The following is a 27,931-nucleotide window of genomic DNA, read 5'->3' on the forward strand; positions in this document are numbered from 1 at the left end:
CATGCAGTCACACCTCTTCTACATTAGTGCTTAACACCAGAGCCCCCCAGGGCTGTGTGCTCAGCACCCTCCTGTTCACACTGTGCACCCATGACTGCTCTCCCAGACATCAGGAGAACTCTAATGTGAAGTATGCAGACGACACCACCATCGATGGCCGTATTACAAACAACGATGAGAGTTCAAACCGGGAGGAAATCAACAATCTTGCAGAGTGGTGCACAGAGAACAACATACTGCTCAACCTCAGTAAAACCAAGGACATGATTGTTGATTTTAGAAAGAAGGAGACAAAGAGACATACCCCAGATTACATCAGTGGAGCTGAGGTAGAGCAGGTGAACAGCTATAGGTTCCTTGGAATTACTATCACTGAGAACCTATCTTCGTCATTACACATCACCACCCAGATTAAAAAAGCACAGAAAAGGCTCTACTTCCTATGGAAACTTAGGAAGGCTAAATTCCAGAGCAAGATCCTGATTAACTTCTACAGAGAAGCAATAGAAAGAAAAAATAGAACGAAAAAAATACTGACTGGAAACAAAACAAACTAGCATGGTTCGTGCATGGCCCAGGACAGGAAGGGTCTACAGCGGGTGATTAAAACTGCCCAGAACATCACTGGTTCCCATCTACAGAGCATCAGTGACTTTGTTGGTGAAGTGAGGTGTCTGCACAGAGCCCAAAGGATACTGAAAGACAGCAGCCACCCCAGCCACAGCCTGTTCACCCTGCTGCCATCTGGAAAAAGTACAGAGGTATCTGATGCCGAGCCACCAGACTACATAGCAGTGTCTTTTTCCAGGCTGTGACGCTCAACTCCTCCTTCAACGCCAAAAAGATGGAGCAAGATTAATTAGAATTTCATTTCTTCTAAAGAAGAACGTTTAAAAAAATGACAATGAATCTACCTTGTGCTTTGCAACTTATCCTTTAACTTTTATTGCCACTATGAACAATTATATACATATGATATGGGGTGGCTGTAGAGCGGGTTGTCCTCTTATCAGATGGTTCGTAGTTCGATCTCTGGCTCTTCCGGTTTGCATTCCAAAGTATCCTTAGGCAAGATACTGAGCCCAAAATTGTTCCCGATGGCACCTACATTGGTGTGTGAGTGTCTATGAATAACTTCAAACTGAGTAGCAGGTGGCACCTTATGCGTGAATGTGTTTGTGAATGGGTGAATGAGACATGTAGTGTGAAAGGGCTTTGAGTGGTCAAAATGATTAAAAAAACACTATACAAGTGCAGTAACAGCCATTTACATTTCATTGAAAACGATATAAACATCCACTGCACTAGGATATTAAATCCCTCCCTCTGAAATCAAAACATCTTTTAAACAAATTATTTACAAACTTCAATTTTAAACCCACTGCAATTGAAATAGGATATTTTTTATATTCCAAACAATATTGTATACAGGATGGATGGATGAATGGTTTTGTCAAGCTCTTTCAAGCTGACCTACATGGTCACATGCTTGGGTTCAGGAGTGACTAAATACAGAAAGTGTTTTACAGGATTCAGAATGCAATTTGATGACATTAAGGAGCAGTGATGTTGTTTTTGTAGGCCAACATTTTTTTTTTCCACTGGATTTTGCAGAAAATAAGCTTTGTTTCAAACATATGATACTTACATGTTTTATTCAGCAAGATAATCTTCTGAAATGAACACCACTTTTAATGTTTAATGTAAGTGTAAATGCAATTGCAGCAGTAAAAAGTTGATATGTCAAAAACAACCCACAGTCACATGACTTCAATGTCAACACGGCAAGGCTGTAAAGCTGAGCACAGCATGGTGACATTCTATAATCTCATTCAGTCACTTGCCAGCAACCACCTTTTTAAGAACATGTAAAAGTTTCAAAATTCAGGAGTGGGGTATTTACTGACGTATTTTATGTTGTAGCACAAAACGTGAAAGTCTTTAACTCATTGAGTGCCAGCTCTATTATATCATGGAAAGTGGCTTGTGCCAGCTTTTCTGGCCATTTTGAGTCATCTTTCAAGACCCACAGAATATTTTGTACAAAGACTAAAAACACAGAATAGCTTAAATGAAAGAAGAAACTCCCTTCTTCATCATGGAAAAAAAACGTTTGTTTGCACCTTGTTCCATTCTTGATTTATGGGAAGTTGAATAGAGGCTAGTTTCATCAAAAATACAGCTTTTTTTCTAGAAAGCTGAGAAAATACATTTTTGTGAAAGGGAGTCTGTCAAGCAAAACAGTGATTTGAATGTTATAATTTTGCCTTCAGTGTCATAAAAGACATCTGAAAACTATATTACAAATGTGTGTAAATGTGTAAATGAGCAAAGTACAGCACAATGCAACAAATCATGGCCCCAGTTCAGAGACAGAAAACCCACAAAATAGAACCAGAGTCCTATTCCATTATTCCTACCTGCACTATTCGGGCGACCGGGCCTGCTTTGAACACTCTGATTGTCTCAAAGTAAACGCTTCGGACCCTGTGGGACACTCAGTCAAGTCGAGATTCATGATAGTTTCTTCCAGCGTCTGCTGGCAAAACTGGCAACTTGACCCTCTTTGTTTTTTGGGGGGCATTTTATGCCGATATTGAATTGATGTAGCTTTGTTGCTGTAGTTTCGAATCACCTCCGTACAGATCGCTCTGCTCTCAGATCCCAGCAGCCTCAAAATTACACATAGGGAGCGTGAGAGTGCCCCCTTGTGCCAGCCGCCGAAAACACACTTTGACATATGTGTCAATGGCACTCAATGAGTTAAGCTTGTGTTAACCACAGACTTAATTTTAGGCATAAACAGGAGTGCTAACATGCTGACTCATTGCTGGGTTTTAAGGCTCATTCCTGCAGCACTATGAAAAATGTTTTTGACGAACTAAATCTAGGGAAATTAAATAGTAAAATGAAGCCATAGAACATAAATATAGTATATTGTTATCATACGTATTAAATTACTTTAAAATAATTGCTCTCTTCCTTTTTTCCTAATATCATTATTCTGTGAGGAGGTGGGTTTCTTCTTAATTTTGTACAGTTTTGTCTTTTTAAAAAATATATGTATCAAATGTATTTAAAAGTTCTTATTATTATATTTAATACATTTCTGAGCTTTTCAAAAGGCTTTCTTTATGAAATATTTTTTTAGGATTTTTTTTTTCAATATTATCATTCATTTAAAATCTTTGTAAAACACTCAATCATTTTAAAAACTGAAACTTAAGAGGGCTCATACCTGCAGCACTATGAAAAATGTTTTTGACAAACTAAGTCTAGGAAAATTAAATAGTAAAAAGAAGCCATAGTACATAAATATAGTATATTGTTATCATACATAATAAATTACTTTAAAATAATTTCTCTCCTTCTTTTTTTCCTAATATTATTATTCTGTGAGGAGTTGGGTTTCTTCTTCATTTTGTACAGTTTTGTCTTTTTAAAAAATACATGTATCAAATGTATTTAAAAATTCCTATTATTATATTTAATACATTTCTGAGCTTTTCAAAAGGCTTTCTTTCTAAAATATTTTTTTAGGATTTTTTTTTGTTCAATATTATCATTCATTTAGAATCTTCGTAAAACACTCCCTCATTTTAAAACCTAAACTTAAGAAGATTAACATTTTAATACAATGTTGTGTTTCTTTAAAGGCGACTCTATGACCTACCACCATGGCCGCCCATTCTCCACTTACGATCATGACAATGACATTGCTGTCACCAACTGTGCCCTGTCCTACAAAGGAGCCTTCTGGTATAAAAACTGCCACCGTGTCAACCTCATGGGACGATATGGAGACAACAGTCACAGCAAGGTACAGCATGTCTATAGAGCAATTACTCTATGTCCTAAAATTGACCCTTAGGGCCTTCCTGGGGTCACTGAGGCTCCCTGAGGTAAAGGTATTTTGAGGGTTCCTGGAGATGGTTCATCTGCATTTGAAGGGGTGAGATTCTTAGTATCTTTAATGGGTTTTCCGTGTCACTGAGGGATTTCCACTGGTTTCCTTTCACTGTTACACTGTTATATTGTTAGGAACTATCTCAGTAAAGAAAGTACTCTCACATATTGTATATGCACTAAAACTTCAAAACTATTGAAGTCTTACAAAAAGGCTGTCTTCCAGCATTGCTAGGAAGCTGATGTACATCCAGTGGCAAATGTTCAGTGCCAAAGCAGGAAGGTGTGTTAGCGTATGTAAAGAGGGGAAGGTTGGGTTCAGGTAGGGGTTGACAGTACTGCATGGTTTGTACACGAAAATTGATTGTGGTATTGATTTGGGGACAGAATGGTTGAATAGTTTTCTAGTCTTAACGGCTTCCACTGCACGTCGAACAGTTCAGGCCTCCAAATCAGCCATTAATTCCTGATAATGGACACCTTGTCACTCATTGTCCCTTACTTTAAGTGTCATCACTGTCACATGGGAAGCTCAACTATCATACTTTTTCATGTAACACATTAAACAAAGCAATCTCCACTGCAAACTTTCTGCTCACTACAATCACCAATCTCCATCACAGTGAATGAAACAACATAAATCAGCACTTGGTTTGTGGTGCTCAAAGTGGCAATTAAACACATTTTCCAGAAATCACGACCCAGTTACTCAAGATTGTGAGCAATTTCATGTAGTAAGTGTTTTCTTTCCACTGAACTACACCTGCCAATTGTATCACTGTGCAAAAGGATGGGTTCATCTACTGCTAGCTCTCCTAACACCACTGAGCTACACTATGTGAACCACAGTATCAGGCCACAGCTCTTAATCATTGAATTCAGGGGTTTCATTCAGTCCCATTTCCACAGGTGTATAAAATCAAGCACATAGCTACGCAGTCTGCCTTTATAAACATTTGTGAAAGAATTGGTCGTTCTAATTGGCCGCCCACTGAATTCGAGCGTGGTACTCTCTCAACAAGTCAGTTTGTGAAATTTCTTCCCTCCTAGATCTTTAACGATCAACTGTAAGTGGTATTATTGCAAAGTGGAAGCATTTAGAAACCACACCAACCCAGCCATGAAGTGGCAGGCCACATAAAGTTACAGAGCAGGGTCACCGAGTGCTGAGGCGCATAGTGCGCAAAAGTCGCCAAAGCTCTGCTGACTCAATAACTGCAGAGTTCTAAACCTCCTGTGGCATTAACATCAGCACAAAAACTGTGCACCGGGAGCTTCATAGCATGGATTTCCATGGCCGAGCAGCTGCATGCAAGCCTTACATCACCAAGCAAAATACCAAGCGTCGGATGGAGTGGTGTAAAGCACGCCGCCACTGGACTCGGGAACAGTGGAAACGTGTTCTCTGGAGTGACAATTCACACTTCTCTATCTGGCAGTCTGATGGACTAGTCTGGCTTTGGTGAATGCCAGGAGAATGTTACCTGCCTGACTGCACTGTGCCAACTGTAACGTTTGGTGGAGGAGGGATAATGCTATGAGGTTGTTTTTCTTGGGTTGGCCTAAGTCCCTTAGTTCCAGTGAAGAGAAATCTTAATGTTTCAGCTTACCAAGACAATTCTATGCTTCCAACTTTGTAAGAACAGTTTGGGGAAGGCCCTTTTCTGTTCCAGCATGACTGTGCCCCAGTGCACAAAGCAGGGTCAATAAAGGCATGGCTGGAAGAGTTTGGTGTGAAAGAACTTGACTGGCTCACACAGAGCCCTGACCTCAACCCTATCAAACACCTTTGGGATGAACTGGAATGGAGGATGTGAGCCAGGCCTTCTCCTCCAACATCGGTGTCTGACCTCACAAATGTTCTTCTGGATAAATGGGCAAAAATTCCCACAGAAAACAGGCAGACATCTCTACAGCTGAAGTCTCCACCACTCAGCAACACACACCAAAACAGTTCAGATTGATCACCAGAACTACACGTAAGGGAAGATCTATGTACTTTTGATTTTGGGGTCAACGGTCCCTTTACACCTTGTCTTAAGCCTAAATCAAACCTACATATGCACTAGTCAGTTTATTTTACACAACCACAATTTTTCCCAAACTGATCCATACCATAGCTGCCACATTCATATTGTAGAAAGTATTGGACATAAGTTTTGGTCTTAGAACTGTCTAATATTGATGCTGTTGTGAGGAGATAGGGTTGCTTTTATTGTAATGTGAATCTGTGACAGCAACATGGCTGAGGACCTCCACATGGGCCTCTCATATATTACCTGTTCTCCTGGAATTAGTTTTTTTGCCAGTTTAATCAAACAAAACATCTTTAATATCAAACAAAAGTAAGAATATGAGAGAAAATAAAACTCACTGAAACAAAAAAGCCTTTGCGTTTTACACCAGCTTCACATTGATCTGAAATGTTAATTGTAGCTCAGCTGCCTGTCAGCAGTCGCCTGGCTGTTTATACCGGCAGCGCATTCTCCAAAGTAGTCAGCTTGCCTCCATGTCTCTGGCTGTGCATCTGCGTCTGTGGGTGTGTATATGTGTGTCTGTATGCATCTCTGTGAGCTTGTCTGTCAGTGTGTGTCTGCTTGTCTGCCTCCCTCTTTGTAGACACAAGTGACAAACATTCTGAAAGCATTGGATGCATATTTTTCATCATGATAAAATCATTCATATCATATCTATCCTTTATATTGTTCATAATAGAGCATTTAGTGCATTTTCCTGACAGATTCACTCACGGCTCATGAAAAAAATAGATAAGACACTGCAGATTGTCAGTCTGAAGTCTGCATTTGCGTCCATTGTGAGTGGCTCAACAAGGGCACAAAAAGCAAGCAATCGGTGGCCCATGGAAAATGAGTGCATTTGTTCCAGTGTACAAGTGTGAACCCGGCGTATTCTTTTGTTTAAAGTTCTAAAACAAACATCTTGAAAGGACAGTTTTTTTCAGCATTGCGTTCCCATTGGCTAATGGGTTTTTGAGTAGCAGCTCAGCGCCTAAGGAGTGCCCCAAATCGGACACCGTAAACAACGGCGGCATTTGTCACCGGATTCCAAATGAAGTGTAAGTATTGAACATATCTATTGTCTGTGCTGTACTAAGTGTTCTGTTGTGAGGATATCATCAGTTCAGTTAGAAGTAAAGCTAAGCTGTACTACGTATGTAGCTTTGAATGTTTACCAACTTGCTATCAATCAGTAGCTAGTTACATAAGCCTATGTAATTATTTAGTGTGTGTTTGTGTGTGTACATGCAAAACATGTGCCTTACCACACCAGCCTGTAATTATTTCTGGTTATATATAGAAGTGCATGCGATGGTAGCTTTAGGAAAAAAGCATGAATGCTTGGTGTCTCACTTTCATCCTCTTCCCTCTTTAGAACAGTGTAACATTTCTTGACACTTTCCCTAGACTTGTCTCATGCACATCGCCTGCAGTTCAGTGAGAGTGCAATAAACATTGAAGGACAACATTTTGGAATTTTACAGTCAATAATATGAAACCACAAATTGTTGAGGTTGTTATTGATCTGATAATACACACTGTGTTGTAAGAGTGTTGGTGAATTTGTACAATTTAGCAGCTGTGAATATAATATATACAGATGTTGATGCATAAGATGCAATGTAAGCACTGCTAAACCGGTTCATCTTTATAGTTATAGTATAGTACGTGTTTCATTATTGCACAGCAAAAAACAAAGTCAGTGACAGCAGTAACTTTACAGCCAAGTGGATGACATTGCAGATCAGATGATTATTTTCGTCTGGCCTTTCCTAGTTAGGAGAGACTTTACACACACTGTACAATTATTGTCAAATTAAAAGATAAAGTTGCTGGTACTGGTGCTGCTATTATCAACAGGGGTAGTCCCCACTGCAAAGCTGAATGCATTTAGAAAGTCTCGTTGACATGAAAATTCTTGCTAGATCTAATACCACAGCGTAGTCTGGTACAGCAAGGAATGCTGCAAGCTAGCTGTTTTGCTCTAGGCTGAATTTCTGTATTGTAAACAGGCAATCCTCACTCTAACTACCCATGTTCTGTTCCATTTGCAGGAGGGTCAGCAGAAGGACTGCACGAACCTCCATGAAAATCGCAGTCACTTCTGATATTGCTGAAAGATGCCAGATAAATGTGATGCATTTTTGTGAGTATTTTGTTAATGCTGTAACTCTAAATAGACAGGACATTTCAGAGCAGCAAACACATCTAATGAGTTTTACGATCTGTATGTCACTATTTTCTCACGGAAGATTAGACAAGAAATTGTTTTGGCCCACTAACACCTAAAGTAAATATTTGATGTACATATCAACAATAATTACATAATATGAAGCTTATTGTAACTACTGTCAAAGTCATGTCCTGTATTGACAAGCCAGGCCATTGACAAATACTCTGCTCAGTTATTCATTATTTGATTTGATTTTGATTTTGATAAGGAACTTATCATTTCCAACCCCTTCTCAGCTATTCATCAGTAACTCATGAACTTTATTTCTAACAAATATTCATACATATATGTCGCTCTGCATTTACACACATTTACATATGCATACATATGAAACATATTATGTGTACGTACATACGTACATGCATGCACCTGTACACACACAACCACACAATATACAGTTTGTTAACAGTTATTCAAGTTGTACATACAACACAAATGTCATAGTGTGTCACCGATAAAGACTTGACAGTTGTCAAAGTCTTTCCTCATTCTTATACCTCTGGAAAATGTTCTGCTTGCCTTTTTCATCCAAACCATTCCATAATTTTACTCCCAAAATACACATACTCCTCATAGTTGTACGAACACAAACTTTCTTTAAATTAAGCTTTTGTCTGAAATTACAACCGCCCACCCTGTCAAAGAACATTTTTTGTTTTTTACCTACAAATTATTTCTTGTTCTACACATCAAAAATAGAGAGATATCGTGTTCACAGAATCCTACATTATTCACCATCCTTATGGTCCTATTTTGCAGAATACATGACGGATGTGGGCTGCTTTTGTAAGAGTTACTCCATGCTTCCACACAGTAATTTAAAATACGGCAGTGAACAATACAGAATGCATGGTGTTTTATGTTCCTTGTTCTTCCCATTACTGAGATGCTCCTTGTCAGTTAAGCTTGCACGTGTTTGATTAAGTTTCCAGCTCATATCCATGGGTACCGAATACGTCACTCCCACATTTTTTGGCGCTAATTTGTGACCGATAGCAGACTTAAGCCTCCTGCAGAATGTGAGATTTCTGCAATCTTTCTTGCAGTCTTTAGTGCAAGCCACATTGTGCTACATGGATAAAATAAGAATAAACTTGGGCATGATATCAAGGTTGATGTGTACAGACTGTACGAAGAATCGCAGGCTACGACCTACGTCCAACGATGTATGCGTCATTCATCTACGCTGCTGTAGTGGTAGAGAAAAATGTAAACAAACAAATCCAGCCTTCACTGTAGCAGCATTTATGTGTTTCAGAAAAAAATCAAAAGAGGCAAATGTGGACACGGTCATGGCTGGGGGAAAAAAGGCTAACTTGGCACACCAGTTTTGCAATGAGAGCTTGAAGTAAGTATTAGCATCTATTAGCATTTCACACTGTCGCGCTGGTCAGTGCATCATTCATGTTGCATTTATGTTCGCTGGTTAGATTGTAACAGCTGTCACACCGTGAGATTCTCATCCAAAATATCTGACACCTTCAGATATTTATCCCAATCTGTCTTTGATTGCACAACCATGACAACGGCCACTCTTGCACCTCTCTTACTCTGCAACTTAGGACCAACGTTTTAGAGTCACGACCAAAGATATCACCACGTTTCTGCCACTATGGTTGTCCTTCGTCTGACACAGCCCAAAATCTACAGCTCTAAGTGTATCCTACCAGGCTTTACCCTGAATACCATGACTGCAAGCACAGCACATCTTAATGAGACAGAGCTTTATTTGCATGGGACTAATATTACCTGGCGACCTCATATAATTTAGAATTCACCCCCACGTCTGTGTTTCATGCAGCGCATTCGCGCTGCATAAGCAATATTTGTATTTTACTTGCATTTACTGACAACTCAGTAGGTTTCAATGCACAGTTAAATCGAGCTACAGTTAGAGCTCGATTAGTCCATTTAATTGGACTACTGTCCTTCTCTCAGTGTACAAGCAGGGGGGGTGAATCCATTTATTGATGAAGTATGTGTGGAGATATGCACTTCTTCAGCTAAATGCAAAATCACTATTATTTATACAGTCTATGAATATACACCGCATCACAATTATAACTATTTATTTATAACTTCAGAGTGGAAAACTGCCGCGTCACATATATATAGTCAAACAATGCTGAGCAAACTCTGCCTTCATTAATAAATGAAGTCAATAAAAATTTATACGCTATCAGTTTAGGAGTATACTGTATTTAGAATATTTTCACCCTTTTACCTTGGCGTAATACAGCCCTTACCACTGGGGATTTAAAGCTGTTATATCAAAAACACCAGACTCCCTTGAGAAAAACAGTCATTTTACTACACCAAATGGCAGATCTGCTTGTTTACACAAGCCTGGAATGTAAAGGGGCAAATATTCAAATATAGTGTAAACTTAAACTGATATAAATTTTAGGTGGCTAGAAGATGCTTTGCTGTGTACCCGTCCACAGCAGGACATCGTTTAGCTTCTGTGCAGGTGTTGTGAGACTGTACTTTATTTATCAAAGGAGGGGGTGGGTGGACTGTGATTTTTTAAAATTTTAAATACATTTAAAATACTACATTTTCAAGTTGTATGTCCCTCACCTAAGCCAAAATTAAAAACGTAAATCTCTCCTCAGTGCTTAATTTTTTTTTTAAACGCCTGACCCATTTTGCAGCACTCCTTTCCTTCTAAGAAATATCACACAGTCCCTTGGGGGCTGGCACGGTGACAAGGAGCATGTACCGAGTGCCTGGTCCAGTCACTAAGGTGACGGAAAAAACCCAAATCACAAGCAAATCATGCCGATTCATATGTGACTGATATTATTCAGTGACCTCTGTGTTTGCCAGAAATTTGAAGGTAATTTGCCCTGGAAGTTTTACTTTACATATTATGGTCATGGCTGTTTCGCATAGGATTCGCATAGGATTCAAACCACAGATGTCCTCCACAATTATTACTTATTACTCCCCACTGTTTGCTTATTCTGCCAATCTAGATGCTCTGGGATGGAACAACACTGTAATTCTGGGTTTCTCTGAGGACTGTTGTTACATCCAACAGCACAACATATTCTGGGCAAAATGTATGAACGTAATTTATTTCATTTCAATTTCGGTTTCATAATTCCTCCATCCATCTTCTTCTTACTTGTGGCTGTGGTATGCAGCTCTGACCGGTCACAAATATGGCGGCGCTAAGGCACAGTGATGTCACAGTGATGTCACATGGAACCCATTAATACTCTTTATATACTCTTCCTATCAATTCTTACTTATACCTGAGTGTTTTGGGTTTTTTTTTACAATTTACAAACAACATAATGTTTGTTTTGTTTAAAGTGTCCTAACATGAAAAGAGATGGGATTAGAATATTTGACTGCCTGCATTTCAGTGTTACAGGTCAAGAACTGGAGTATTTCCACTATGCCTTTCTAAGATATACTCGCGAGTACTTGGATTCTCCCTATATATGGCACTGCAATCCTGCTACCTGCCTTGGACTACAACTCCCACCTTGGAATATTACCCAAGAAAAAAGCAAATGGATCATATGAATTAGTTAAGCATGAAGCCATGTTATGATATAGACACATGTGTACATGTAGGTGATGAACATATAGGTAGAAATCAGATCAACAGCATTTCAAAATGAACTATTCCAGTAGTGTTTATCAAAGTAAAAAAAAAATGTTCCTTCAAGTATTAAAGTTTATTGAAAACATCTTTCATTGCCAATCGTAATGTAAACACTTTTATCATCTAATAATCTAAGGTACCGGAAGCTTAAAAGGAAGGAAGGTCAAGAAAGTGAAGAACTACGTTGACATTCCAGCACTTGAAGGAGCTTTCCTGCAGAAAGAGTTGCTGTCTGGAGTGGGATCGCCATCAGTTAGGTCAAGGAGGCCTAGTGATCCCAGGTTCCTTGCAGTTCTGTTCGGTATTACTCTACTACCAGTGGAAGAGATGTTGCAGACATGAGCCAGCATATGACCTGGTGATACTAAATAAGTGAAATGTGCAATATTTTATATAATAATTTTCTATTTTTTCAGCACCATGCTATCATGGAAAGCATGACTTTCTATGACAGAGAAGCACTCGGGAAAAGGTGTGTGGGTTTTGGACTGAATGCAGCAGACCACAAGAGGGTCCCCACCAATGGCATTGCTGAGCAGCCAGTCAGACTGTCTCCAGAGGGGAGAAACAAAACTGAAAGCGCCGGACGAAGAGAGGGAAGAGAGCCGGTATCAGGGTGAGGCTCACCCAACTTAGAGCTTTTCCTCTACCAAGCCTTCTTCTGGCTAATGTCCAGTCACAGGAGAAGAAAGTGGACGAGATGTAATTGAGGCTCATTCAGCAACGGGTAATCTTAAACTGCTCTGCGCACATCTTCACAGAGACATGGTTAACCCCTAACATTCCGATCAAGCTGTTGCACTGGATGGGTGGACCTTGTTGGGAGCCATAAAGACACAAGACTCTGATGCAAATTCAAAAACTACACTACAGGAATTGAATGATGCCACCAGCAGCAACATGCCTGAGCAACCGGATAGAATCTTCATAGCACCTAATGATCAACTCATCCTACAACTCCAACGATGTAGCAGGATCAAGGACAAATATAATTTCATTTTTTTTTAACTTTGTTTAAAACTTTGTTTAAAAAAAATACTGATTAATCTACCTTCTATCTTATTTTCTCATTGTGTGACTTGTTACTTTTAAAACATTGCACACTGTATTGCGGTGATCCATAATTAAATAAACGCCATCTGGTTACTGTACAGTTCCCTTTTCCCTTCAATCCTATAGCCAAAATGCTTCCATTGCATACTGTGATATTTCACCAGAAATAGTATGAAATAACTACGTATGTACTAGGGATGTCCGGACGAAGTTTTTTTGCCCCTGATCTCGATCCAAGCCATTTGATATTGAGCATCTGCTGATACCGAATCCCAATCCAATACTTGTTTTTACCAATAAAATACAACTGTGCAGAGCACAATTAAAGCAGGCCCAACTTCAAGTTATTAAAATCAATCCAGTCTATATGCTGACAGTTTAATAGCTCTGCTATGTAATACAAGAAAAAATGTCTGCATCTTTACAGAGGGGTTAACAGTTAGACATTGTATTAAAACATGCTTGTAGCTGCTGCCTTTTTGAAGTGAACTTTAATGTGTCCGTATGTGAACTGCCCAGGTGTTGCGGTTGATTTCCGCCTCTTTCATTCTGCCGATATCAAGTTATTAAAAAACATTTAGATAATTGATTATTGAATTCATGCTGATTCATCCACATCTGCACTGAGCTGCATCTAAAAATCATTGGTAGCACTTGATAATACAGCCTGCAACTTACAGTGTAATTACGTGGAACTAACAGGGTACTTTTGAGGAATAGGCATGGAATAGACCCTTCATTCATTCACCTCTGTAGCAACAGGCAGGCTGGAGAAAAAAACAAACTTACCTTTCTTCAGCTCCACAGAAGGCTTGTGCTGTCATCCGAGAATGAAAAAAGTAACATAATACAGTAATCTAACATTGTCACAGACAAATATTAAGGTGGATTAAATGCAGTTATGCTATATGAAGTGCTAGTAAGAATGTTTTTTCCCACAATTTCAAATATAATGTATTAAAAGTTTAACTTGTTATATAAAAATCTCAATTTAATACTAAAGTAAACAAGACCATCAGATTGGCTATTTCTGAATAAATACTATTGTTATTCTTAAAATCAACATCCACTGTTCCCTTTTTTTACCCTGTATTTACACAGTACTTACATGGGTGCGAGCTGGATAATGGAGTACCCACTGTTCTCCTTTCTTACCCTATTCCTACAAGGTATGCGCCTTGTACTTACATAGCATTTACTCAGTGCTTACACAGTATTTACAGGGGTGCGGGCTGGATTATGGAGTATCCACTGAACCCTTTTCTTACCGTGTACTCACATGGTACTTACAGGGGTGCGGGCTGGATTAAGAGTATACCACTGTTCTTCTTTATTACCTTGTACATACATAATACCTACTCTGTACTTATATAGTACTTACAGGGGTGCAAGCTGGATTATGGATTATCCTCTGTAACATTTTCTTAGCCTATTCTTACACAGTGCTTACCTTGTAGTTACAATGTACTTACCCTGTACTTACACAGTACTTACAGGGGTTCAGGCTAGATCATGGAGTATCTACTGTACCCTTTTCTTACCCTATTATTACACAGTATTTACTTTTTACTTACAAAGTACTTACCCTGGAGAATACGGAATCTCAAGAATCTTAATGTGTTGTGTAACCCACCGAGGGGTTACTAGAGTACTTATATATGTTTGGTCAAACCAGTATTCTAGTATCAATAAAGTGATGGATACCATATAAATGCATTCAGTACATCAATAACTGTTTTAACAGTTTGTCAGAACCTGAACACATAACATAAATCCCATTGAACTGGTTGTTTGACAAAACTAAATTGCAAGGAAAGAAAATAGTCTCTGAGGGCTGCGGAGTTCAGGATTCCTGTGTCTGTTCCTTTAAGTTCAACTTTGCTCCTTTGTTGCAGTCAGTTCAGCTAGCTTCAGTCAAAAAGGGTAGTGTCAAGTCAGTTCCAGTTTCAACTGTCTCAGTTTTTAGTCAAAATGTCTTGTGGGCTTCAACAGTCCTGCCAGGGGGAGGAGGGGTGGTTCCCTCCTCCAGCAAAAGATGATCTCCAGCTCCTCTGGGTAAGGAATTGGTCTGGTTCAACAATGGCTTGCCATCTCCTTCATTAAGAAGAGTTCAAAGTCCAAAATCTAACGATGTTTCCAGGGTTTCTCAAAACCCAGCCTGTGTAAAAACAAGGCTTTTTCTTTGAGTCATAAAATCCAGATCCTCAATGGTCGTTCTGAATGTCATATCAAAATTCTCAAACACTACTATAACACAATAGGGTCAAATAAATGAACTGTTTTTAACTACACAGCATCTCTTGTGTGGAATATTTCATCCATTTTATATCAATCATGAATTATTTTCACCCTTTTAACTATAAAATATGATTATTAAACATTTTAACCATGAATTTTGATTATTTAACATTTTAATAATGAAATTGACGTGTTTCCTTTAAAACCATAATCTGAATAACAGTACCAACATCATGTATCTTGCATACATCACATCACATTCAAGGTTATTTTAAGTGCACATGTTCAGGTTTCTCTTTTCTTAAATACACTGCAAATTAAGAGCACGGACAGTGAATAACAAGGCAGCCATGTTGTGTGTGCACATAACACTTACAAAAGCACAATATTGAATCCTGCATCAAAGTAAATAGCTGAGATACTTGCATTTCATCATTTCAATCAGGTTATCGATACAGAAATGTGCAGCTTTAACTAGAGTTCAGTGGGAAAAACAGAGGCTTTCTGCATCACCTTGTGTCTACAGACAACACTTGCAAAGTACTTAGCCTCCATGCTAGCTGAACTCACCAAGATGCTGCCAAAGGTGATAAACTCCTGGTGCATAGGTCCTGGTTCACTTCTTCCACTTCACAGATGCAATCTCATCTGTATTCAGTATTTCGAGCAAAGTTATCCCCTACCATTTATTGCTTTCATCCAGTTTCTGACTCACATAGCCCTCATCCACACATTGGGTTTCTCTCTGTACAACCGAACTTGTACGTTGGAGAGGTGGGACTTATTTTTCCCTCTCCAATAGGACAACTGCATTGCCTCATTTAACCAATGAGAGTCAAATTTCTGCAAAATTACTCAAAAATGACACATTAAACAGTGAATAATAATCGGAATAAAGTGAAGTGACAGAGCTAAATGGTAAATGGTAATGGATTGTACTTGTATAGCGCTTTTCTAGTCTTATTAACCACTCAAAGCACTTTCACACTACAATGTCACCTTCACCCATTTGCACAGTCACACACTGGTGGCCGAGGCTACCATATAAGGTGCCACATGCTACTCAGCAATCATTCATACTCACTCACACTCCAATAACGCAGCATCGGGAGAAATTTAGGGTTCAGTGTCTTGTCCAAGGATAATTTTAACATGTTGCCTGGAGGAGCCGGGGATCAAGTTTCTACTGGGTTATAGTTGTTATTTCAAATAATATACCCTATTAATGATGCTTGTGGTCCTGACCGCATCACTTAAGTGCTCAAATGATGTTTAAGCACACTCTCAAATGTAATCAACCATCAAAATAAAAACGTATAGTCAAAATGTATTCATGTTCAAGATTCTAGCAATTGTTATCTCCATTTCATTGAAAACACATGGAGTCTGACTAATTTGTGGAAAACAATCAGTCACATCAGTAGAATCCTATATAAAATGAAATGTGGTTTACTACTCCAGCAAGTAGGTCAGACCTTAGCAACAACCTAGCAACAGACACATTTTCTAGTCCCTCTTCAGTCCGCTGGCCAACTTGTGCATATAGCCTACTTTCAAGAGATCATGGGGTTTCCCACATGAAATAAATACACCAGATAAAAACATGTGTAAATGCTTAGCCTGCTCAGTCTTGTTACAACTAAGATATCTGCAGACAAAAAAACATTTTACATATACAGACATTTAGTGATTACACCCGCAAGCTTTACCTGTATTTTTTAGGCTAGTAGCTCCATGTCACGGCACAGCTGATGGAGGATACCAGAGGATGACAAACACTCCAAAAGCTCAAGAGCAAGGTAAAGTCTAATGTCAATCCAAAAGTCCAAAAAGCAGCAACTGGCTTTGGATTAAAAGGAAGGACAACAACTGGGCAGAGAGATAAAGACATTTGGTATGCGGTCAGGCGTAGGCCTGGCTCTGCCATGCAGAGTCCGCTGTGGGATATGGAGGGTATGGAACAAAGGGGGGTATACCTGGGACGTCAGTTACAGTGTTGAGCCCTCTGGAGCGTTGTGGGCTAAATCAATGAAATGTCAATGAAGCAGGGTGCCCACCTGATGACCCCAATGAAGGACCTATATCCTTCCCTTCACCACTCCACTCAAACTGCTACCTTCAAGAGCACCAGTTACCACAGGGTTTGAAACATCTAGTTCTATTAGCTTAACAAAAGACAAAATTAATGAAAAAAGATGGAGGTATCATCATTTCCAATTCATTTTGTTTAGCCTTTCACATTTCACTGTGGTCCCAATCACTTTGCCTATATTTCCCATCATGCCTAGATCTGGACTAAGTGGTTTTTAGTTTGCAGATAAGTTTTCCTTTTTCTGGTCATACACACAAATTTCACTTTTTTGTGAGTGTTTATACATATCTGTACAGAACATGATAGTTTATGCTGATTAATGTTGTATTTGTGTTATATATTTTACACCATATATGAGGTGGCTATTACTTTTCATTTGTCCACCTGTATTTACAAACACATAGTTTTCGTAATCAATATAGTGCTAATGATATTATACGTGCTGCCGCCCACTACTTGCATTACTGTGGTAATAATTATCTACTGGAGCAATGATTCAGAAACGGTGGAGAAATTTTCTTAGTGCTGGCGCAGGTGTGCTGTAATGAATATTTGAGCATGTTTTAAAAGTCATGTGGACCAATTATATTGCTTGGTCTGAACAACTTCTATAACGAGAGAATGCATTTTCTGAAGAAACTGCGGGTTTGAATGATCAGCTTACGCTACACTACAATGCTCATGCTGAATAGCTTACACAACGCTAAAATGCTTGATTGAATGACTTGAGCATGAAGTAGTATGACAACACTCAAAGACAACATCAACCCAGCCACAGTCTTTTCACCCTGCTGCCAAACCACCAGACTTCAAGGCAGCTCCTTTCCCCAGGCTGTGAGACTCTACAACTCATCCTTCAACTCCATATGATGTAGCAGGAACAAGGACTCTTTTTTATTTGATTTTTTTAATTATGTTTAAAATGACTAATAAATCTACCTTGTACCTTGTACATATAAATAGGGCCTAGCAGGGAACTGTCCTGTTTCATAAGTGATGGAAATATGTATTCTGTTAAACGTGTCTCCTTGTATGTTATACTGTGGTAAATGTTGCCATTAAACATATAGGTGTTACCCTAATATATCTTCTGTCAATTTGCAGGTGAAAGAAAAAAAATGATGTGGTTGTGGGGCGGTTGGGGGGGACAATGGGCCAGTTCAGAGGAAAAATGCCAGGGCCAGAATTTGGCTCCGAGTGCAACCTGCTGCCATCTCTATCTTGTCTTAACACATTACAGCCTGATACTGAAAGTCAAACAGGTCTCTTGAATTCATATAATTTCTTGCTCATCATTTAATTGTTGAATATACTCCTTAAAGTCTTGTCCATTTGCTAGAAAAGTTCTGGCATTCCACTGTAGAATAAGGAATACTTCACTATACTGCAATATGGCGTCATTGGGAAGAAGCATTTTCTGCAACAATTCTACAGTCAAATCTTCAATGCCCAGATTTTCATCTTAAGCTTCAACAATAGTCTTAAGCCTTGATCCTTTTTTGTCTGTCGCTTTGTAACATTTAAAATCTTCCCAACGAAAGCCCCAAAGCTGAATTAATTACAATCAAGGTACAATCCTTTGCTGCACACTTATGTAAACACTTTATGTGAATATGCACCAACAGCGGTCTGAGACAGTTTCTTGCAGTCTCTGTGTTAAGAGTGAATGGATGTGGCTTTTCTGTCATACACTGCTCTATTGCTTATGCATGTGATAATTTGCTTTGTACTTTCTATCTTTGGTTGTGTCCAATTATTATGATACAGAACAGAAGTAAGCATGTCAACATAATGGTAGAATAGCTTGCCTGCTCTAGATGAGAGGAAGGCTGAATGCAGTCAGAGAGGACAGACTGGCCAGTCTGTGTGGGTTTGTGAGAGAAAACACATATATTACAGTATATTGATGTATTTTTTTCTCCATCACCGTTGTTATTCAGCACCTTCACATCAAATGTGATGGTTTGTCTTTGTGGTAGGCTATTTGTCCCTCCTCCACTGTGATTGAATGGCTGAAGTGATGGTTACAATGCAGAGTTTTAACCAAATTTGATGATTTTTCACTGGAAGCACAGAAAAAAAAACAAAAAAAAAAAAACGCCTACTTACTGCAAAATACATGCAGAGCGCCTTGTCGTGCTGTCAGTGTTTGTAGTGTGGCATAAAAATGCACCGCTCCCATTGCAAAGCATTTATAAAAGACAAACAAACACAAAAAAACACCAGCCTTAGAAGAAGAAGAAATAAAAACGTTGGTGGACACAACTCCTTAGAGCACTTCAATTTAGCAGCAGCTTCAAAAAAGGCATTACCCATGTTCCCCAGCACAGTTAGCACATCTTAGTTTTGCCTTGCGTTGATCTGCCACAATCCCAATTCTTTGACATGAAAAGCATGGTATTAGATTAGGAATGTACTCTGACAGGAAAACTCATCCGATCATTACTTTGTCGAGCATGTTTCCTTCAAACTGAAAAAGCACAGACAAACCATAAACTATTTTACCCTGATCCCTAATCAGAAGGTGCACTACTACAGTTAGTTTCACCCTCTCTCCCCCACATAGTTGTTGGGAAAATCTTTACTTCGTTATATCGAGATTTATCTGAAAGGGGAAACAACCAAGCATGAGTGACAGATCTGCAGCCAAGCTATACCTACCTAACTTTAAATTTTACTCTTTGGCATTTACTTTACTTTCTGTCTAGTTTGATCCCCATAAATAGGGTAAACTAAGATTGCTCCTATTATCTCCCACTTACTAGTTAGTTAAACAACTCAAAAATGGCACCTAAACTCTCCATTTTTCCACAATCACTCATTACTCTCTGATTCTCGTCCTTTTATTGCCCCTTAATTTTCAGATAAAGGAACTTACACACTTATGCACATATACACATTATGGAGACAAAGGCCTTCGTACATTCCAAGATTTAAAGCAGCAGTATGACATACCTGGTGCTTCTTTCTTCTTTTATTTAAGACTTAGTTCTTCAAAGAAAGCTTATGGAGTGCCCTGGGACAGATAACTTGACTCTTTGCATTGTCAATCTGTTATATTTAATGCAGATAATACTAGAGGCCTAGCTTCATCTTTATACAATTTTTTTCATATAGATGTCTTGTGCGTCAGACCAGTTGGCAAAAAGACTTATCCTGAGGTGAACTGCCCTAGAATCATATTTTTTCCATCATAAAACCGGCCTCAAGATGCCTACATAAGTAAAGTACAGATATTCCCATAAATACATAATTATTGTAACAAATTAATAATACTGTGTTACATTACACCACTGCTTTAATATACAGTCTATGGTCAGAACTGTAAATAAAAAGTCAGGTAGCCCAAAGTAGAGAGCTGGGGGCATGACTGCAAAACTGACAGTGTGAACTCTGTCAGTTTTGCAGTCAGACTTTGATCAGTGAGAGAGAAGCAGAGGGAACTTCAAATAAAGGACATAATCAATGAAAAGTAAAAGACCAAGAGTTCTTCCAGTTACACAAATAATCTGTTTGCAAGATTGAAAATTTACTTTTTAAGATAATGTTTATTTTTTTGGTTTGTTTTTTGCTTTTTTTTAGTACGGTAAGTTTTTTCTTTTTTTTCTCAAGTTGTTATTTTTGTTTGATATTAAAGAAGTTTTGTTTGATTATATTGGCACAAAACTAACTCCATATTCCTCTCCTCCTCTCCAGGGTGTGAACTGGTTTCACTGGAAAGGCCATGAGCACTCAATCGAGTTTGCTGAGATGAAGATCAGGCCATCTAACTTCAGAAACCTGGAGGGAAGGAGAAAAAGATCATAAATGATCCAACAACAACAACAACATCAACAACACTACTATTACTCTGTCTGGACTCCCCATTAAACCACCTCGACTCCCACACCCACACACTCTGCAGCGACCAAAGCCACTGCCAAGAGCCCTGCAGCCTTCACACAAAACCAACTCATCTTCCCTCCCCCCATTTGTTCACAAATCAGCCTCGATTTAATAACCCCTCCCCCTGTGATATGGTTGTAGAAATACTGCCAGTGCAGAAATCAATGTGCATGTCACAAATTGGACTTACATCAAGCCCACACAGATTCTACTCACGCTACCAAGAGGAGAGCAAAAACAACTATATCTCACCTTCATCCTCTGATGCAGCAATTTTGGGGAGGGGACTGTGCAGCTCGGGCATTATGTTGTTTACAGTGATTAATACAGTTCCCTATTTCACGTTTGGTTTTTTTACAAAAAGGACAAGGCTGTTTATACAAGTCTTTTTTAAGTCCAGAGCGTCTTTGCTAAAACCGATGATACAGTGATAATTCAACTGGATTATCACAGATATTCTATTTCCTGTACAGCAGTGTACATATAAAGATCTGACTGAAACATTTGAAAAGGGATATTCCTCAGATAGCACTGATCAGATGTCTCCATCTAACTTGCCATGTGTTTGTCTTTGTGCTTAACTTGTGTCAGTGTCACTTTATCCTCCCCAAGTCCCCATATATCATGCTACATCTGAAGTGATAAAGCTGGAAATGAAAGCGGAGAAAAAAAAATTGTATGAAAAAATATTTTACCCACCACATCCCATGTCCATGTGAATGGCAATGTTTTCAGTCATTTAGTATGCCCCTAGAAGCATCATGCTTCAGCAGCAGTATTGGAAAGAACAGAGAAAAGGAAAGATGATGTGTTTCTTTTGTTTTGTTTCTCTTGTGAATCCGAGGCAGGACCTGTTACTCAGTATATATAGAAATGTGCTGATTATATTTCTCCTTTCTTTTTGCAAAATGTGAATACAATACATATATGAGAATATTGTGACGTCAATGCTAAAAAACGTGAAAAATGACCAATTCCAATTGAATTTGACCGGACAAAGACAGGTCTCTATGATGATGTTGATGACAAAAGTGTTTGAGGAGGTCAAAGGTAGAGTTAGTGTTTTTATCCTCCTAGCCCCCTCAGCCCCCAGGCCCTGCCACAGCAGTGTACTAAACCACTGACCTTCTGAAGACTGCCCATGGAAATGAAGCTTGTTTTTATTGTTTTGTTGATAACTGGGTGAACAGCAGGTGTGTCTCTGTAAACTGTATTACAATAAAACTGTTTTAAAGAAACATGTTGAGGCATTTGTCTTGACTCAAGGTCCAGTATTTAGCTTTTTCTAAACTTTATAGCCCATGGTCATGGGTCATGGTCTTCCTCACTTGATGAACATTGGCTAGTTGTCACAGCACGTTTTAGGTCACGAGTCAGCTTTTGCACAGATTTTAGGGTGTTGAATGATTTGAATGGCTTCTTCCTGGTGGAGAGGAGCTCATATGTAGCCTGGGGAGGTTTTGTTTTTCAAACAAAGCAACATACTTACAGGGGCAAACCTGGGAGGGAGGCCAGAGGGTGGGCATTAAGTTTCCTCCAACAATGTGTTCAGCTGATCAGTGAATGAGTACCAATCCTTCTAAGGTAATGTTAGCTTCCATTCGATCGGGGTGGTGCTCATTGTAGAGCAGCTGATGACAGTGGAGAGTGAGGGCAGTGGGCATGTTTCAGCCATGATACCATGGCTGGCAGCAAATCCAACTGATAATAAGATAAAAGTCACAAAAAAATCCCATCATAAAATATGCCAGTGCCAGTATTTTGTGTCCTTTTTTTTTTTCTTTTTTTCTCAAAAAATGACCAGTTACGGGTGGGGGTGGTGATGTTTCCAGTCAGTATGCTTTATATTGCTCCTCTAGAAGTTAACCAGGATCTTGCTCTGGAATTTAGACTTTCTAAGTTTCTGTATGAAGTAAAGCCTTTTTCTGTGCTCTTTTAACCTGGGTGATATGTGATGACTAAGAGGTTCTCGTGCTCGTGCTGTGGCTGTAATGATTCTATGCCCCCCGCTCGCCCTGATCGTGGTCTGGTCCTGGTTGCGCCGATGCTGTGATCTTGCCTTTGGACAACTCCCTTTCAACATATGCATGAGACTGTTATCATCTCTCTCAACATCATCATAGAGAGCAATTACTAATTTCACACTTACCATTATTGTAATATGACATGCATCTGTTTCTATTATTGCTGTGCCCCCCCGTACACTGTACAGCCCTCAGAGGCAAACCATGTTTTGTGATAATGGGCTATATAAATAAAACTGACTTGACTTGACTTCTCAGTGATGCTAATTCAAAGGAACCTTTAGCTGTTTACCTGTAGTAAGTAGAGTTGAAGGGTTTAGGATCTAACCCTGTGTGGCTCAATTTATCCTTTACCCAGGCTCAACTCACCCCCTCACCAGGTGCAAGTTGAGCAAAGAAACCACTTTTTTTGTGGAAAGTCATATTTTGAAAACTGTTTATTTTAGATCCAAAGTGATTATTTCCAGGGACCCACCACATCTTCAAGTATTTTAGTTAGTTTTCCCGACATGCCATGACTTTGGAGGTGCTTCAACTAAAAATTAGCTCAACTTCCCCATCACACACCCACCCCTTACGGTGCCAGTCCCAGCTCTCTTTCTAAATATGAATACTCTATGAATAAAGACTGAATAAAGGGCAAAGCATATTAAACAACAATTAGTTCATGTACTTTTATTGGATTAGAGGCATTCCATGAATGAGGATGAGTATTAAATCACTCGTACTCCACTTTTCAAGTGTTCTAAACAGTTAGGGCAATAGGGCAAAAATAACAGTCAGTTCAGTTTTATTTTATTTTACTTATAAAGCCCATTATCACAAAACACAGTTTGCCTCAGAGGGCTTTACAGCATATGCCATCTCGCTGCCCGTAGACCGTCACATCATCTCAGGAAAAACTCCCCAAAAAAACCCTGTAATGGGGCGAAAAGAATGGTAGAAACCTCAGGAAGAGCGACTGAGGAGGGATCCCTCTTCCAGGACAGACAGACATGCAATAAATGTCATAAATATCAATTAAATTACAGTAATGACAAAGAGGAAAGAGAAAGAGAGAGAGAAAGAGAGAGGGGGAGCAGGCACAGCAATAATGGTAACAATAGCATATCATATAAAAATAGTGATAGGCATAAAATGACTAAATACACTCTATGATAGCACGTGATGTTACGAGCAAATATTGTAGGTGTTGATAAGAGTCCCATGCATTTATTAATAGTGGAGGCATGATGCATAATAATGTCAGTAGAAAGCACGTTTAGCAGGATCACTGCATCTGTGTAACCAAGGGCCCATGGTCAAGGTGAGCCGGAAGTCGGTCACAGCACGAGCAGGGCCAAAGGCAGGGTCACAGCATCAGCACAGCCATCACCACAATCCAGGCGCAGCAAAGATTGCAGCCAGGATCTGGGGAAAATAAGAAACAAGGGAGCGCATATGCTCCAGAGAGGCAATCGAGTTTGTGTAATGCAGTAAAAAGACAAGAACTTTTGCAAATGGAGGGAGCAAGAGAACAAAAAAGGAGCTCAGTGTATCATAGACAGCCCCTCTGCAGACTAAACCTATGTCAGCCTAACTAGGGTCTGGTCCAGGCAACCTGAGCCAGCCCTATGTAGTGGACTGCCTTGGCGTGGTCTTTTTATTTTCCCCTTGGGAAACTCCAGAGTTCGACTTTCCCTATGCAAGTGGGGGACACATCAAGAGACACTGTTTTAAGAACCAAAAGCATTTAACAGAGGGTTAACTTTAATGAGACTCCCTGTGGACATCTGTTAAGAGGACCTGCTTTTAAGCCACAAAAGGTGTCAGCACTTGACACTTTCCATCTCAAGATGCTGTGAGAGTACACAACAAGATGTAAGACAACAAGATGTAAGACATCTACATGACCTCCTGGGGTCACTCAGACAAGCAAAAGAACAGTCGTTTATCACCTTTCCTTGACACAAGGACTGAAGTTTGGTGTAGATGACTGGAGACACACTTCTACCAAGAATTTGGGAAGGACAACATGATTAGATGATGACCCTCATTCTGAAATTTAATCCTCTGCCTACCTGTCCCTCGCACACTCTCTCTGTCTCTCCCGTTCTGTCTCAATCCACACATGAACAAACAGACAGATCTCCTCCACTCTCATGTCTTAGTTTCCCCCTGCTGAGATGACAAAAGGCAGGACACGTTGTAAACTCATTATGCATTCTTGTGTTGAGACTAACACTTGACAATCACTAGGACCAAACTTGTGAATTAAGGTTAACCTAATTCCCTAAGCTTTCTCCTAGTAGATAAAAGTTTGTCTCTGAGTTTTGATGAGTAAGTAGGACCAAATCCCATTCCTTTATCATTTAATTTGAACAAGTTGGGTAAGAGCATGTTTTATTCCCTTTCTGTGATTGAGCCATACTGCCATCTAGTGGCCTTAGTTATCAGTAATTCCATAACCAACTTTATAGTTGTATCTTTTTTTGCATTCATTTTATAATGTTAAAAGGTAGCTCTATATCTAAGTAATTACCAAGTTCTTTATAATCTATTGGATAATGTTATATTATGTGTGGTCATTTAACAGAATTGAACCAAGGATCTTCAAAGTCATGTGTTACATTATAAATTGCCTTTAGGTTTCCTAACGTGTTTGAAATTACTGCGATGAGACTACAGTAGTGATGACAAACGTAAATTAACACATAACGGGTCACATCGCGTAATTCGTCATGAAGCATGGAGAAATAAATGTCACCTAAGTTACATTAGGTCCTTTGGAAACTAAATGCCAGAGTTGCAGTCGTTTGGCGCGAAAGTTCGTTACCCTGCCTCCCATTCACACCCCAAAATTCATAGATTAAAACTTAATGAGCTCTCAGCTCAGCACTTCTATCTACTTTTCCTTTCACTTCGGCGCTTCTCGTGTATCCTCGCTCACAACTTTTCCTTTGTTCTTCAGTTTTACAAGAGGAGCCGTGACTGCTCATCAGTGCTGTGCTGAACTTAAATTTTTTCTGAGCCTTTTCTTTATAAATCTCTTTGATGTTTTTCTTAACACCGGTTTGTGGTGAGCAAACACATTTTTGCATTTCATTTCAAATAAGCTCAAGTTAATAGTTTTGTCATGTCTGCTCCTCTGCAGCCTCTCCTCACACACCTCTCTCCTAATCAGCCTGATTTCTTCCACCTGCAGTGCTTCCCTCTCTCTCTCCCTCTGCCTGGCTGCACCCTTGTCAGCAGTAACCACCTCCACCTGTTGCTCATTTCCTGTCTCCACCTATATAACCTGCCCTTTGTCTCACCTTCAGTGCCAGATTGTTCTTCCTGATGAGAGACTTTCCAGCATTCTGTTCCTGCCTGCCTGCCCGCCCGCCCGCCCGTCCCTCCGTCCCTCCGTCCGTCCCCGACTAATCTGCTCTGTCTCTGCCCCAGTAATCCGACCTGCCTTCTGATTCTCAACACCGAGTTTGATCTGCGCCTTCCACCTTCCTGCTCCCTGAGGAGAAAAAGTACTCAGCAAGCCAGCTCTCCAGAGAGTTCCGCCATTGCTGAAGTGAATTCTTCTGTGCGGCTCGACTCACCCGCCCTGCTTTCCCAGTGGGTCCCCTGTCCGAACCACGTCATCAGTTTGGCCCATTCTGAGGATCAGCTCGGAGAATCTCGGAAGTGGACATTCTTCTGTTTGGACATTGTTGAGACTGTGATTCTGCTCGCTTTTGTGAATAAAGTCTCTGAAAGACTCCGTTCAGCCTGTGTGTTGCATTTGGGTCCAGTCACTGGTTCTGACAAGTTTAAAGTGACTTCATCAGGCCAACAGAGCTACTTTTAATTATTTGAGTTTAATTGAAAAATGACACTCCGCAACCCACTGTCACCTCTGTCATGGATCTAGAAGCAACACCTGCTCCACAAACTGTCAGCATCTGTCGCCTACCCTTAAAGACTTTGTTTAAAGACTTTTACTGGTTCGCTGAGGCGAATACCGAGGCCAGTTAAAGACGTGCAGCAGCCCTCCACTGGAGCAAAGTGACGACCTGGACCTCCTCGGAAAAGTCTATTCAAGTCAGCAGAAGTAGGCAAAATAACATCTTCTAGTGATCAGAGTTGATGTCGTATAGCGATGTTTAAAACCAAATTTCTAAATTTCAATTTATCGTTCAGCACGCATCCAAGCTTCATACAGTTACATATTTTGGCCACTATTTTCCATAATTAATCATTTCCATCACCTTAATATACATTACCTTGGTTCTCTTTCAATTGTTTAACTTCATTTATATGCCATATCCCCTCCTATTTAATCACCACTTTAAGAAATAAATAGGTTTCAGTCGTTGTCTGTGGCTATTATTTCATGAGAGAAACAAGATTAATGTATACAAGATACAGATTGTGAGATTGATTAAAGTGATAACATGTTTTGAAACTGTTATAATTCAAAATTTATTTTTTCCTAAATGGAGAATGGTGCCCCTTTTACTTTAACAAGTGCAAATTCCAAATTCTAAAGTAGTTGTTAATAACCACTACACCTAATTATAAGCTTTATTAAAGAGGAAGGTTATAAGTCTATCCTTAAAAGTGGAGACAATGTCTGCCTCCCAGACTGAAACTGGAAGATGGTTCCTGTAGACAGTTGTATTAACTGTTTTGATCACTAAGTGTCGCCGTAGTCTGTATCAGCCTCGCAAGAGCTCGGACATGGGAGAGGTATGTGTTGAACTGATCTCAGCTGTTCACATGTAGCGCCTCTCTAGTGTCTTTTTACTATAATGAGAGGTGGCTAACCTGAGCTCTTTTTCTAACAAACTTAAATGAAAAAGTAGGATTTCTCTGATGAAGTTAACTGTATACACTAAATGTATGCGTGGA

At 39.5% G+C, this 27,931-nt stretch overlaps 1 protein-coding gene across 4 annotated transcripts in view; it reads left to right on the top strand.

Annotated features, from left to right (window-relative positions):
• tncb (tenascin Cb) overlaps nt 1–22,282 on the top strand; it is a 178,990-nt gene extending 156,708 nt beyond the window's left edge. For all 4 annotated transcript variants that reach the window (XM_088077260.1, XM_088077262.1, XM_042488001.2 and 1 more), the window contains 2 exons: nt 3,657–3,820; nt 20,856–22,282. In XM_088077260.1, coding sequence (XP_087933386.1) covers nt 3,657–3,820; nt 20,856–20,966 — 275 coding nt within the window. In that variant the 3' untranslated portion in view covers nt 20,967–22,282. The remainder of the gene's footprint in view (nt 1–3,656; nt 3,821–20,855) is intronic.
• The last annotated feature ends 5,649 nt before the right edge of the window (nt 22,283–27,931 follow it).

The sequence above is a fragment of the Plectropomus leopardus genome, chromosome 4 (assembly GCF_026936395.1).
Source record: "Plectropomus leopardus strain MGB_pleo_1.0 chromosome 4, ASM2693639v1, whole genome shotgun sequence".
Lineage (NCBI taxonomy): Eukaryota > Metazoa > Chordata > Actinopteri > Perciformes > Serranidae > Plectropomus > Plectropomus leopardus.